This window comes from Xyrauchen texanus, chromosome 41, assembly GCF_025860055.1.
Source record: "Xyrauchen texanus isolate HMW12.3.18 chromosome 41, RBS_HiC_50CHRs, whole genome shotgun sequence".
In the NCBI taxonomy this organism is placed as follows: Eukaryota; Metazoa; Chordata; class Actinopteri; order Cypriniformes; family Catostomidae; genus Xyrauchen; species Xyrauchen texanus.
Window position 1 is genome coordinate 19,351,681 of NC_068316.1, and position 15,138 is coordinate 19,366,818.

General features: G+C 40.0%; 1 protein-coding gene across 1 annotated transcript in view; it reads right to left on the reverse strand.

The window, feature by feature from the left end:
* LOC127633967 (nuclear receptor coactivator 2-like) overlaps positions 1-15,138 on the reverse strand; it is a 128,009-nt gene that overhangs the window by 32,561 nt on the left and 80,310 nt on the right. Inside the window, 5 exon segments of the mRNA XM_052113336.1 lie at positions 3,395-4,652; positions 8,013-8,160; positions 8,624-8,764; positions 9,213-9,314; positions 14,066-14,248. Coding sequence (XP_051969296.1) covers positions 3,395-4,652; positions 8,013-8,160; positions 8,624-8,764; positions 9,213-9,314; positions 14,066-14,248 — 1,832 coding nt within the window.

Below are 15,138 nucleotides of genomic sequence, written 5' to 3' on the forward strand. Positions count from 1 at the left end.
CGTCATGGAACCACAGTTACTGATTTCAAGTGCTCTTCATGCGCAGCAATTGTATTAATGTTCACTCACATGTTCTGCACACATAACTCGAGAATGTGCAAGCACATTAGCTGTGTTTTTTTTTTTTCATTGTTGTCAGACTTTCTTGCTCATTTTAAATATTTTATTTGATCGTAATCTTGACCAACTGCTTTGGAGATTTAGGTCTTTCCCCCTTTAAGTAAATAGGAACTGGAGTTAGAAAATAGCTACCTGGAGGTATTATGATTATGGCTGCTGAGTGACCTGGCTTGCCTTAAAGGGACTTTAGATTGACGTTAGAATGTTGCTAAGCTAACAACTTTGCACATGCTGTACATAGCACACACATATTGGGTAAAATAACTGCCATCTTGGATGAAAAATGTGGCTTTATTTGTAGTATACTAGTAGTACAGTATACTATAATAGTGTACTACCATATTACTTGTACTATTTCCATATGCATACTGTGTAAAGTAGAGTTTAGAGAAGACTGATATATTGGTTTTACCGATTCATTAGTGTAGATAGTTGCTTTTTTGTAACTACTGGTTATCTGCTAAATCTATGCCGATGGTTTCCGATAGTTTTTTTATTTATTGATTATTCCTCATCAATAAGCCTCTGGTTAATATTTAGGATATAAAAAGCTTAATTTGTTAAATACTTACATCCAGAGCATTATAACGGCATCCCAGTACGTTTACGGGCTTGTTTATGGTTAAAAGTCCCACCGTATGCACCAAATCTGAATTTTTCTGGTTATTAATGCACAATAAACTGTTTTTAGGATTTTATTCATTTTGAACTCTTGTAGCCTCAATGTCTGTACCCATTATAGTAAGAAAAGACAAAAAAAAATCTGTTATTAGCCTTTACCACCACCTTAGTTATTGTATCGGCAAAATTCACTAGATAGTAGAGGTCTGCTACCCAACCTGAGCCCAATTGGACCCAAGACATTGTTGGGTTTTTGGCAGGGTTCGGATCAATTTTTCAAGTATAACTTCGTGTTTGTGACTGTTCGAGTTTGTAATTAATGAAAAATGACACTTGGGAACAGATGAGTTTTAGGGGGTTCACACCGAATGTATTTTTGCGTGCGTCTAAGCTGTTTTTCCAACGGTTTATCTGTGTAAACGTGTTGGCCAAATGTCTTTGATTGTTGTGCTGCATGCTTTCGTCACAACTTAAAAAGAACTTCAATAAAAAAAAGAGAAAAAAAAAAGATCCCTGCGTTCTGTTCAGGCTGCAAAGAGGACTTCATGTGACAGTTACATTGTTACACATGATTCCAGATTGTTTCTCACTCATCAAAGAGTGCTTGATAAACAGTATGTCAATGTTGTTTTTCTTTTCATCTGGTAAGATGAGAGCATGCCGTGCCTTGATAAAACTGTGCATGTTTATTGTTAATATACTATTACGAATGTTGCTTACAATATTTAAATGATATAAAACATGCACATCTGCAACACATTTACATGCTTGGTGAGCAAATTGTAAAGAGAGTGAGTGATTTCGGGTTTGGGCTTAAAATTTGACGGTACCGGTGTTGGTTCATAAGGTCTCTGATATGGGTCGGGTTGGGGATTTAACTTAAGGTCTGTGCAGACCTCCACTGGGCAGTATGCAAATGTTTTATTTGCATGGAATATCTGGATGCCCAATTACATTTGCCAAATATAGTGTGATGAATGAACGGTAGTCATATCATCCACAGTTTTTAAAATCTACTTTTTAATTTATTGTTATTTTATTGGACTGCAAAGAGTTTTTTTAAAAACTGAATTTGATTAAAAATGGAAAATAACTGTTTCTATTGCAGAGATGATAACCGGACGTCACTCATTGAATTAAACATGCAATATAACAAAGCCATGTGACAATGAAGCATACTAATGTTTGAAATATTAATCATCACATAATGGTTCCTGTTGCATTTTTTAAATAAAATGCATTATACAGTGTATATTATGCCGCATGCAGGACAGTAGTATGCCAATATAGCCTTTCACTCCCTTTCCACAAAAGACACATACAGTGCTGCTAGATTTTGGCCAAAACAAATCATCTTAAGTTAGCATAATTTCCTGCCTACTGTTTGGAACAGTGTGTCTTGAGCACACCATTGATACCTAAAAATGCTTTCCACGTAGGCAGCTCACTAGGTTTGGAACCGAGCCTCTCTTTCTATTTCTCCTCTCTGCTCTCCCTCTACTTTTTTTCTTCACTCCCCCCATATTTCATCCTACTCTTGTCTTTCTCCCTCATTCTCACTAATTCAGTTTTTTCCTGCTCTAAATGCTCTGGTTTTCTGTGAGTTCGTGCCTGAGCATCTCCTGAATCACTTTTTCTGTCCCGCTGTGGCTTCCCTGCTTCAGACATCACTGTACTTCATGTTCTCAATGGCCCTGTCGTGGAGACCGTGAGGTCAGGGGTTCCTCTCTAGCGGAACTTGCAGTCTTTTCCTGGTAACCGAGGGGTGGCGAGGTCATTATGCTAACTACAGTAGGCCGCTGCTTTGATTTGACAACTATGACTCAATTCGTGGCAATCAACAGCTTTTAAAAGGGGCCAGGGAGGCCCTATGAACACAAACTCACACACACACACACACACACACACACACACACACACACACACACACACACACACACACACACACACACAGGCTAATCTCTCTATTCTGTTGCCTGGCCTCAGACAGTTTTCTCGCTTTACCGCCTCTGTGCCAGGCCTGATTGGTGCTTGGTGCCAGCTCAGTAGGGCATGTGCCAACCGCTGTGCCAGATGAGATGCAATGAGATGCTTTTTTTCAAATGTCACAGAGCTGCTACTGAGAAAGTCCTGCCAGTTTCCCACAGAATCAACTTCCTGTGTCAGAAGAGCTGAGAGAGGGAGAGCAGAAGTTGCTCGCTCTCACTTTCTTTCTCTAGCTTTATCTCTCTCTCTCTCCAGCTGGTTGAGTCATTTATATCCCTGCTGTTACCATACTGCCTCGATCTAGGGCTTCATTGGCCGGTTTATACATTTGTTGTTTGCTCCACTTTCACACCCACATAGAGACAGGAAAAGAGGAGAACGAAAGTTAGACAGTAATGTTGTACAGAATGTTTACATTTGGTGGTATCGGTCACCACACTGGCTGATGAGCTTTTGAATCGGCATTACCTCTTGCGACAATGCGAAACAACAATTACACACGTGCACTGACGGAAAAGTATCTTTCCTGTATTCCAGCAAACAGACAGAATAGACATTTGGCTACAGGTTCAATTTAGCCAATAGTCTACGAAGACCAGGATTTTCTTTGGAATAAAGTGCATCAACGAATCTTGCAAAATAAGACATAGGATAAATTTTGACTTACCGGCTCCACTCGGTCGAACCCGCCATCAGTTTTCTCAGTTTTGATTCCGGGCATCTTTCCGCCCTCCACCTTTATCTCTCCAGGCTCCATCTTGATGCCTTTGTCCCTGAGTACGTTATCATCTTTATCCAGTAGGTAGCGCAGCAAGGCATTGTCCTTCTTCTTAGGGCTGATGGGCTCCTGTTTAATGGCCAAATCTGCCACATTTGTCCCTCTACCCGCAGAATCCTGACAAAGTTCCTTCCCCGTGGCCTCGGCTGTGAGTTTGGCCAGATCGACGGGCGACGAGCTGTTCTGAAGAAGTCTATGAAGAATCTTGTGCTTCTCCTTTAAGGAGGTAGCATGTGACCCCGCTCCTGCTCCAGCTTGTGTGCCCATGCCACCATTTCCAGGGTCCTTACAGCCAGGATCTCCGCCGGCCCCTGGAGGGGGTGAGGTGGACTCGATCGGCTCAGTTTTAGTGGTGAGGAGCTGTAGGAGTTTAGTATGGCCTTTGTTGTCACGTAGACGGTTTTGCGGGTCACTACCGTCAAGGTTGTTAAACTGGCCGAGGCTGCCCTTTTCATCTTTTGGCAGTTCAATGTCGTCGTCCTGTCCTGCAACACCTGGCTCAGATTGGCCCTGCTCTCCAAATGATTCAGAGGCTCCCATTTTTTTCAATAGGTGAGGATTGACGCCCAATCCAGTTGGTGACCCCAACTTCATATCGGGTGAGCCCAGTGATTGGCCGAGGCTCACGCCGTGGCACTCGCTCAGCGCCTGTAGGGCATTAAGGGAACTGCTTGTGTAACCATGGTTACCACCTGCCCCACCGTTGCCACCCGTACTGCTATTACACATGCTTACAGGTGAATGCAGATTGCCCACTGGAGAGAATTGGGGCGGAGGCAAGCGGGGTGAGCCTGCCAGTCCAGGACTGGCGCGGTGGCGTGGAGACAGCATGCCCGGACTGCCCTGAGATGGGCTACTCAGCTTCAGTGGATAGCCACTGCCCTGAGGGGTGGCAGCCTGCATGGCTGCAGTGTAGCTCATAGTCCCTGGGCAACCAAAACGGTGACCCTGCACAGGGCCGATAGCACCAGGCTCTTTCTGGCCACCAGGGGAGGGGAAGATGGAGGTGTTGCTACTGACAGTGGCGTCCTGCCCCTGGGGGCCCCCAGAGGAACCAGCTGTGTTGGGTGAGCTCATGGGGTTCATGGGTTTGCCCATAGCCTGAGCAGCTCCAAGATCTGGGTTCATGCCACAGACAGGCTGCTCCCTGCAAAGAAACAAAATGAAATATGCATTATTACAGCTATTACAGTCACCAGAGGATTATCTGAAGAATATAATTATTCAGGTTACGCTGCTTTGCACAGCACACACAGTTCAAACATAGCTTTACAGACAAAGACAAACCAAAGGATTACAAGGATAATGCATTACGAACATAAAACACATAATTAGTAGTGCTTGCTAAGGCAAGCATCACTATTACTATTGCTCATAGTTAGGGTCGGGATTTGAACCAACCCCTAATCCCCTTATGTGTCAAACTTCAGCGTAACTTATCCTGTACCATTTGTGCTAGGAGAATGAACAATATCTTAAGTCATGTCACTTGTTCAGGAAAGCTGTGCTATTAAATTTCTATGCAATGAAACTTCGCTTAGTGATTGGGCTTATGAAAAAATGGTAGAAAATGATTAAATATTTACATTTAAAGGCGGACATGAGCCATATCTAGGGACCAGAATATCATAGAAACTTTGGCTCTTTTTAGCTCTGACCAGTAGGCAGCCACCTAGCAAAGACCCATAACACCCTAGAAACCACTCAGCAACCACCAAAAACACCTTAGCAACCAAATAGTAACACCATGGCAAACTCCCAGGCACCATCTGGGCGGCTGTGGCTCAGGTAGTAGAGCGGGTCGGCTGCCAATCGCAGGGTTGGCGGTTTCGATTACCAGCCCACACGACTCCACATGCCGAAGTGTCCTTGGGCAAGACACTGAACCCCAAGTTGCTCCCAATAGTAGGCTAGCGCCTTGTATGGTAGCTCTGCCGTCATTGGTGTAAGAATGTGTGTGAATGGGTGATTGGGACACAGTGTAAAGCACTTTGGTAACCTCTAAGGAAAAAAAAAAGTGCTATATAAGTGCAGACCATTTATGATCTCACATTTCACAAAAAAAAGGTAAAATATAGTTTTAATGATTTTTAAAATAAATGGACAAATACAGAGAGAATAAAATATAGAGGAGGGAGAGAGGTAGCGAGACAAAAAAAATATAAAATAAACTGGCCATGCCAGTCTTACAAGGCTGCAACGTGCCACTGTTGACAATGGGGTTAATTAGGACCCAAGTAAATAATATTGATTTCCAAGCAAAGCAGAGTAATTCTATTGAAATTATTTCATTACAGTTATCCAGTGCAATTATTTAAATGAATCTTATAGGCAGGAAACAGTTCGCCCAGCGCCCGGAACAAAGAGCTTTGATTAACTAAAGTACAGTATGTTTGAGTTGAAGAGGTTAAAAGATGGGAAATGTTATCAAAGAAAAACAGCAGTGCCCAACATTCAAAACAAGCCATGAGACAAGGAAAACACAGTGCTATGCAGTTGTATCACTCTCTAATGTTAAAAATCACCTCAGAGTGTGTAAACCTTTCAGCAACTAAATGCTAAAAATGTGCTTTGCAATAGGTTTCCATGCATTAATGTTCAAAAAACACATTATTTTTCTCAAACTGTACATTGCTGCAGCACCTCTTTTCACCCTCTGTCTGAAACGCTCAGTCTCTTTAAAGCCCCCTTTCCAAAAAGCCCAGTCTGCTCTGATTGGTCAGCTGGCACAGTGTGTTGTAATTGGTCAACCACTTAGAGCATGTGTAGGAAATGTAACGCCTTACCATAACAGAGGTTCAGCTTAAAGTAGCCTTTAGGCAAGCATTATGCAAATGTGTTACATAGTGACATAGCGAAGTCACAGAAGAAATGGCTGGACTGAAAACCAGGAGTTTCAGGCAGTTCAGGAGCAGTGTTTTCTGTGGGAGAGAGTAACTCCCTTTGTGCTTTGTAACTTTGCAGACAGTTTACATGCACAAACAGCTAAATTACACACTAAAGGAAAGATAAAATCCCAAAAAGCATAATAGGGCCTCTTTAAATGTATAGAGATGCCTTTGTTCAGAGCATGCATGATGAATCAATGGGCAAGCTATACTAAGTGTTATTGTGCTAGAGATGCCGTGCTTAAGACAAACCCCCCACGTGAGCTCACTCTGAGTTGTGTTTATCTGTGCTCAACACTGACAATGTTGTCTCAGAAAGCAAGGCTGTGTTTCTCCCTTGTACGCTGTGAGAGACATATGAATCTGTGTTCACAACTGCCTGCAGTGGATCCAGGCTTTACTTGGCCAACCGTTGGTCGGTCAATACATGACACCTAATTTGGTCCAAGAGGATATTGTGATGTCTGATTGTACCAAGATTCTCTCAGAGAAAAAAATAGTTAAAGGAATAGTTCAACCCAAATTTGAAATTCTGTCATCATTTAATTCATTAAGTTGGTCCATATCACTCGGATGCTATAAGTTCTCTTAAGTCATACGATAGCTTTGCATGTTTGTCGAAATGTCAATTTGTTTCTCTCCCAGAGTACTGAAAAGTATTTATTTACTGATCTTCTTACCCTCCAGTGAGCTGTTAATTTCGAGGAACTGCTGCGATTGGATCATTGAGTCAGTTCATTTCAGATCAGTCTGAACTCTGACTCGACTAAGGTAGACTTGAACCAACACAACGGACATCACCAATTCTCTCATGAATGTAGTCAGCTTGTGCGGATGTCAAGATTTTCAGTGAATACAACATAAAGGCCAGTCTGTTCTTCAATCTTTCACTTGACTTCAGAAGACCAAGTATATAGTGCATGAGTGTTATGGATAACTTTTATGTGAAATGTATTGTTCTTTTTTTTTTAAATGGTTTTCAAAGCTATAACTGCATGGAAAAGAGCAACCAGTACATTCTTCGTGTTCCACAGCAGCAGCTAAGTTAGAAATGACATGAGGTGAATAAATAAATGACAGAATTTTCATTTTTGGGTAAACTATTCCTTTAAAAGAAGAGTTGCTTGTAATTAGTAACTCTATTTAATAAAATCAGAATCAAATTCAGAGATATTATCAAGAGTGAAATTAAGTTGCTTGCCAATGTGTAGCTGTAACTTGAGGGAGTTTGTTATTCTTGGTAGTGATGGAATGTTTAGAGACCAGCTTCGGCCTCTGGGAAAACATGGCCGAACCTTCTCACATGAGGTTTCAGTATATGGCCATTAACTGGGCTTGTCAAATCTCGAAAACAAGTTTCGACCAACTGCTCACACACATAGAACCGAATCATACAAGAAACTGAGAGGTCACATATTACAGCACATACACTATTAGCCAAAAGTTTCAAACCTTTGACTGGAAGTGTACTCATGCAGGTAGTTTACACAGACACACACAAACACACACAGAAGCACACCATTGCTTTTATGTTAAAAACACAAATTCAGACATAAACACAGACAGCATAACTCTAGCACAGGCACACGCTGTGAGCCATGCAGTTGGGTAGCAGGTACCTCTGTAAGATGTGCAGAGACATGTAGAGCTGCGGCTCATTGGTGGCAGGTGAGCGAACCAGCTTGCTCTTGGTGTGAGCAGAGACGATAGTCCCGTCGGACAAGGAAAACCGGTAGATGGGACTGAAGGCCTGTCCATGCCTTAACACTACACACAAACACACACATTAAAAATTATTTTGAGAAACACTGCAACATAAAGCTGCATCACAAATATAACCTTTTGATATTTGAAAGCTATGGTGGAGGGGATCATTTTCAGTGAATAAAGACATAAATTTCAGGTTTGTTCTTCACAAAAAGCTATCATATGACTTAGAAGGACTTGGAATATAGTGCAGGTGTCACATGAACTACTTTTATGGTGCTTTTATTGTGTTTTTGACACTGTCTGCTATTAATGCATGTAAAAGCAGCGTCAACAATCTGCTCAACTTATCTTTAAGGAAGTCATATAGAATTTTCCTTAATCTGTGATCTATTTCTTTAACAAGCAAGAGGCTTGCATTTTAAATAAAGGAACAGAAGGGAATTTAGGGCTAAGGCTGCATGTATGTAAGAAACAGATGAATACTATTGATTTAAAAATGGGTTAATGAGAGATTCAGTACCTTCTTGCTGATGTCTCTTGGCAAATGACATGTCTCCGTCATTCTGCAGGTGAAAGCGCTGAATGCATCTCCTCACCAAATCTTCCCAGCCTGGCTTCATAGACGCTCGTAAAAGACTGGTGTCCAGCGAGGTGATCTTACCTACAAAAAGATAAAAATAAAAGATCAGATTGTGACAACAGGTGTGGTTGGTATGACTGTAAAGACTCTCAATGGGCAATATCACTTTTGGCACACGACCGAATTAAACCTATTTTTTAACATTTTCAAATGTAGATCAGCATGCTATCATGAAGGGCCACATTCAAATTCAGAACCCATGCAGAGATGTCTACACTTGCCCTGGGAGGCGACCTACGCTTCACTTCCCTAAATGAATAGAACTGTGACAAAACGTTTCAAAGGTTTACACTGTAAAACTGGGCGTCAAATCCAGCTGTTGTCATTAAAAGCGGTCTTTTGAGGTTTAAGTTTGAGTCTTTGTTATTTTAAACGAGGGGCTGTTCACTCAGATGAGTAAAAAAAAAAACTGTAACGCAAACACCCTTTGAAGCGTGCAAGCGGAGAGGGGCAGCGTTGGCATGGTTACCTTGGAGGTCTTGGCGGGTGGTGAAGCTCTCGTGCGTGGGGAGCATGGGTCTCTCTTTCATGGGTACTCGCCGCGCTACGCAGATCAGACATGACTGGAAATCTATGAGGAGAAAGAGAGAGAAATGACAACATATTATTAAAGACAACATTGACCTTATTTACTTTCTTCAAGGGATAGTTCACAAAATAAAAACAAATCTATCATCATTCACTCACCCTCAAAATGTTGCAAAACCATTTGACATTCATATGTAGAAAACAAAAGGAGATGGTAGGCACAGTATGTTAGCCTCAGTCACCATTCACTGCATCTTTTTTCCATACAATGGAAATGAATGGTGACTGAGGCTAACATTCTGCCAAACATCATATTTTGTGCTTCATGAAAAAAGTCATCCAGTTTTGGAACAACATGAGGGTGGAAAGTTCCAATACTTTACATTCATATAGCACTTCTCTAGAATTGAGGAATCTCCTTAACCACCACCAGTGTGCCACACACCAACTATCAGTGGAGGGGAGTGGAGTGATGTAGTCAATTCATATGTAAGGGATTATTAGGAAGCCAAGATGGAAATAGGCCAATGGGCAAATTTAGCCAGAATACCATAACAGGGTTCACCCCTACTCATTTCGAAAGACGCCCCCGACATTTTAATGACCACAGAAAGTTAGGACCTTGGTTTAACGTCTCATCTGAAAGACAGTTCCCGTTTTTCCTGCTTAGCTTGAGTCAGTGGGAAGCCAGGTGAGAGCTGCAGGGTCATGATAATAACTGGTTGAGTAAATGATGCAAGAATTTTCATATTTGGGAGAACTCTCTCTTTATGCATGTTCCAGGTCTAATTGTGAATGATTCTTTGGTGCATATTACTGAAAAAAGAGGAAAAAAGAAAGGAAAGATAATGTTTGTCTTTCTACATGTAAAATCAAAAAGTAATACCTTGCTTAGCCTCTAAAAGTGGGTTAGATTCCTACATTACCAATGGAAAACGTTCTCATTGAATATCATGTGTCACACTACAGAAGTAAAATGGATCGTGAACTGCACTTGATGTTGACTTTACACTGTGGTTTTTAAGGATGTTTATGAATGATGAAGCATTTGTTGTGTGTGTGTGTGTGTGTGTGTGTGTGTATATCGAGGGGGCGGAGCAGAGTGGAGTGTGGGTTGATATGATGGAATGTGACCTTTCAGTTGTGTATCATGGTGGAGGTTAACCCTGCTGTGCTTCTCCCATGGAGACAAAGTTAGAAAAGTCATCCCTCGTGCACACACAATAAGAGAATACATGAGAACAAAATTCATAACACGCCGTGTCCGACATATACATAATCAGACATAATAAATAGACTGGTTAACAGACAACACACAAGCTATACAAAAAAAACAACATTCTTTTTAATAACACTTTACGTTTTTAACAGTTGTCATGGTACACATATTAAATAATGAATTAAAATAGCACTATCAATTACAAGACCTAACTAATTTGTATTTACACAGCTCCACCAAATGTTACTCTGTACTAAGCAAGCACTAAGCAAAGGGCACCACTAATGAAAAAAAACATCTCTATAGACTTCTTTATATTGAGTTTGAAATATCACACTGTGATTATCTGTCTTTTTTTATTTATTTGAAAACCAGGTTGATTTTTCAATTACTCAAATTCTGAACAATTCATTCAGGGGTCAGAAATTGACACAAGTTTGACATTGAAATTAATGTGAATAGTTTTAGTGATCATTTTATATATATATATATATATATATATATGCATGATGTTTAATCACATCAGACTTTATATAAACAGGCCTTTACAATCACACATGGCTGTTGTAGAGCCCCTTGGGTGGTCTTCACTTGGAATCGTAGAAACACACAACCATTGCTCGGTTGCTCTCTGTAATAAACTCTCTTGTTCTCTCTCTCTCTGACACACATTTACAGTTGATGATACCTCTCTCCTTGTACACATTCCTGCACACTCTCTCATTGGCTCGTGATCCAGGGTGAACTGGCTGGCTGAAAGAGCAGCTGGCACACAGCTAACACCGACGGTCCATAAAGAGAGACACTCAATCACTCAACAAACCAACGGTACCCAGCAAAATTGAAACAGTGTATGTGTATGAGAGAGAAAGGAAGACCAACATAACCCCCCAACACACACACACACACACACGTTGGTCTACCTACCATTATGAGGACTTTCCATAGATATAACAATTTTTATACTGTACAAACTATAGATTCTATCCCCTAAACCTAACCCTCACAAAAGACTTTCTGCATTTTTACATTTTCAATAAAACGTTGTTTAATATGTTTTTTAAACTGTTTAAATTATGGGGACACTAGAAATGTCCTCATAAACAACATTTATAGCATAATACCCTTTTAATTACCAGTATGTAACCTAAAAAATTGTCCTCGTAAACCACATAAACATGCCCACACATACACAAGCCAGGGACATAACCTGCACAATCCAGTGGAGAAGTGAGTCTCAAATGCACCCTGAACTCTGAGTGACTCCGATATGTGGAAGAGGAGAGAGAGCGAGTGAAATTAATCACACACTCAAACATTTCTCTAGGCGGGAAGCAGATGCGCGTTCCACGAGCACTGCCATTGCCTTTTCCCTTACTTTTCAGTAGCTGGAACACTCATTTCTCTCGCACATGTCAGGAACAACTGTCAACACTTAGTGTTGCTTCAAAATTAGTTCAAATTGCAGAGGCACTGAAATTTAAACAAAGACACTCAGTGAATTCTTGAAGTTGTCCTCATGTGGTTCAATCCAAAGGATGTAGGCTTTCCTTCTCTTCATTCTCATTCTCTTCTCTTTTTGGTTTACCGCATCTTTGGCTGCCATCTTAAGCCTCCAAGTAGGGTTGAGAGGGTCACCATAATTATAAATGTTTTCTGGACTAAGTGTAAAAATAAGCGCAAATGTAAACTATCAGTGGATAGACTAGAATATCAGAACCATCCACCCAATAATTTAAAGGGATAGTTCACCCCCCAAAAATTTGTTATCATTTACTCACCTTCATGTTGTTTCTAACCTATATTGCCATTTTTCATCCATATTCCATATTCTTCCACAAATTAGTTATTTATAGCAGAATGTCTAAGCTGCTTTTTTCTGTACAATAAAAGTGAGTGGTAAATTATCAATTGTAATTATATGGAAAGAGCAGCTTGGACATTCTGATTAACTTTTCCAAATTTTTCCACAGTAGAAACAAAGTCATATGGGTTTGAACAACACAAGGGAGAGGAAATGATGTCAGAATTTTCATTGGTCGGTCAAATATTTAGTTAACTGTTAACTAAATTATGATATAATTATGCAAATTCGTTACAAGGAATACAATAAAAAAATGAATACGAACAATGTTTTAAACAACGTAACCAAAAAAAGGAACAAAGTCCCTTTTAATTGTTCCAGAATGAAAACTTTATTTTGAAATGCTGGTAACTGGTTAATAGAGCTGTTCAGCTTATAGTCCAAAAACCTGGAAGAGAATTTGCCATGGGTTCCATCAGGATTTACCTATGGGTTTTAATAATGGGGTTTTTCAACTTATGAGTAAAATAAGGTCTGTGGTAAACATAAGTTGACAATATGTAAATTACACACTTTCAAAAAGACTACGTGTCGTTAAATAATATTTACTACAGATCTTATTTAATGCATAAATTAAAAAACCCCATTCTAAAAACCCATAGGTAAATCCTGATGGATTTTCGCCTACAAATCGACGTCACAGCTGAACAGATAACCGATACATTTTGTTCCGATTTATTCATGAAACCAAACCAAAGGGTTTATCACAGAATAGTTTCGGAATCATAGCACTTAGTGTTGCCCGAAATACTTTTATTTTTATTTTTTTACTTTTTTTAATAGAACATAATAAGCATGTGCTCTGATATTTCTTTACCTAATTGCACATTGTGGATGTAGCCTTCTGTGACATGCCGAAGACCTTTCTGAAAACTATATATACAGTAATCACTACGTATACATGCACGGTTGATCCAGATACAAACATTTTATAAAAAAATATTAGAAGTAAAAAGTACATTACTTAGTTGTTTCCAAGTCTTCTCTGAATTATTGTTAGACATGATGCATTAATACAGATTTGATGCTGCCAGGATTTGATTGAAAAGCAGATCTTGAATTAAAATGTAATAATCCATACAGTTCTTACAGGTTATTAAAGCAGTATGAAGTTCATTCAGGACTGTGGCCAGATGTATATTTGAAATATATTTGAGGATATATTTAATTTTAAGAATACATTTATTGAAAATAATTTTAAATAAGCTACTGTATGCTATGCTTATGATTTCTATGATAATGCCTCCACAAAAATGTAACCGCTTATTTTGGATGAAGCAAATCCCTTATTTTAGCCTTGTTTATCCCGACAATACTTGCAAGATCTGGAAACACTGGTACTGGTATATTACCCTTTGCACAGAGTATAGTAATTTAAAAAAGAACACTATAAACCGCTCTTTTATTTCAGTCTAACCGGTTACCATTTGTAAAGGAGGCTGCAGAACTCCAGAAGGGGAACCTACAAAACGGCACCTAACAACAGTTGTAGATAAATTAAGAAAGAGCAATTCTTATACAGTGTGGAAAATGTGGACCCAAAAAAGTTAAAATATTATTAGTGGGATGTTTGCCAGTGAACACCTGACCCGATGAAAGAGGAGTAGTCACTTTGCTTGGCTGAAACCTCCTGCTCCGCTTTGATGCATTAAATCTAGAGTTTCAGTATGGATCATGTGGCTTAAGTGTGTTTTAAGAAACCATGGCTCACCCTCTCCCTCCTCCTTGATGGACTTTGGTTCAGACACAGCAAAACACTGCATGGTCTCATATTTCTGCTGTGCCTCATGATCCTGCATCTCTTCGGTCTCGCTGTGAGGATTCACGAGCATGCGGCAGTTGAAGGTGTGGCTGTTCCGCCGAGGATTCTCACTGGACCACTGCACCCCGTTCACTGCGAGAGGGAGGTGAAGAGACATCACTCACTGTCAATCATTTTAACCAGAATCCCCTAGCTTTTCCTCACTGAATTAAAGGGCGTTCACAGTGACAGTGATATGTAGTGGCACAGGGACTTGAAGTCATTCATTTTGAATGAGAGTTGGCGATCTGGGGCAACAGAGACTGTTGAGCAGAGTTTAACTTTATGCAAATACATAGAGATGCAATGTGGAAACTACCAATAGAAAATATCTCATGATAAGCCTCATGATACAGTTGAATCCTTAAGTGGAGTAGGAATGAAACCAACAGTAACGCTTTTTAGTGACCACCAGCAATTTAAACACTGTCAGTGTGTCCACCCCTTCAACATTTGATACATATTTTTTTCCAAACAACTTATTACAAGTATAGTCATTTTAACTTAACACTGCATTCTATCTAGGCACGATGTGACCACTTTTAACCGTGGAGTAATTTTTCTGTCCTATATGCCTTTTAGAACATATTTGTTGGTTATATAGTTGGCTTTTAGACCAAAACAATTTTTCTGAAGATGGTGATACCCACAATGACAAGGCGAAAACTATCTTTGGTCACATTTATCATGGTCACTGCTAGTTAAATTCTCAGATTCACATGGATAACATGCTATTAGATTTTTTTAGTGTTGGTGCATTAAATTGTGGGGCTTAGTGTGCATTGCTTTAGCTGTTAGACAGTTTACACTGTAAATCACGCTCATAACACTCACTCAATGTCTTAAAAAGTCAAGGACACAAACTTAGATTCACATGCAAGATATGCTATTTACTGCTTGACGCGTTATCACGTCACATCTGATTCGGACACATAGTTAGTGTCTCACTCTCTGTCACTATTTGCATTCTGTAGTGAATTGTT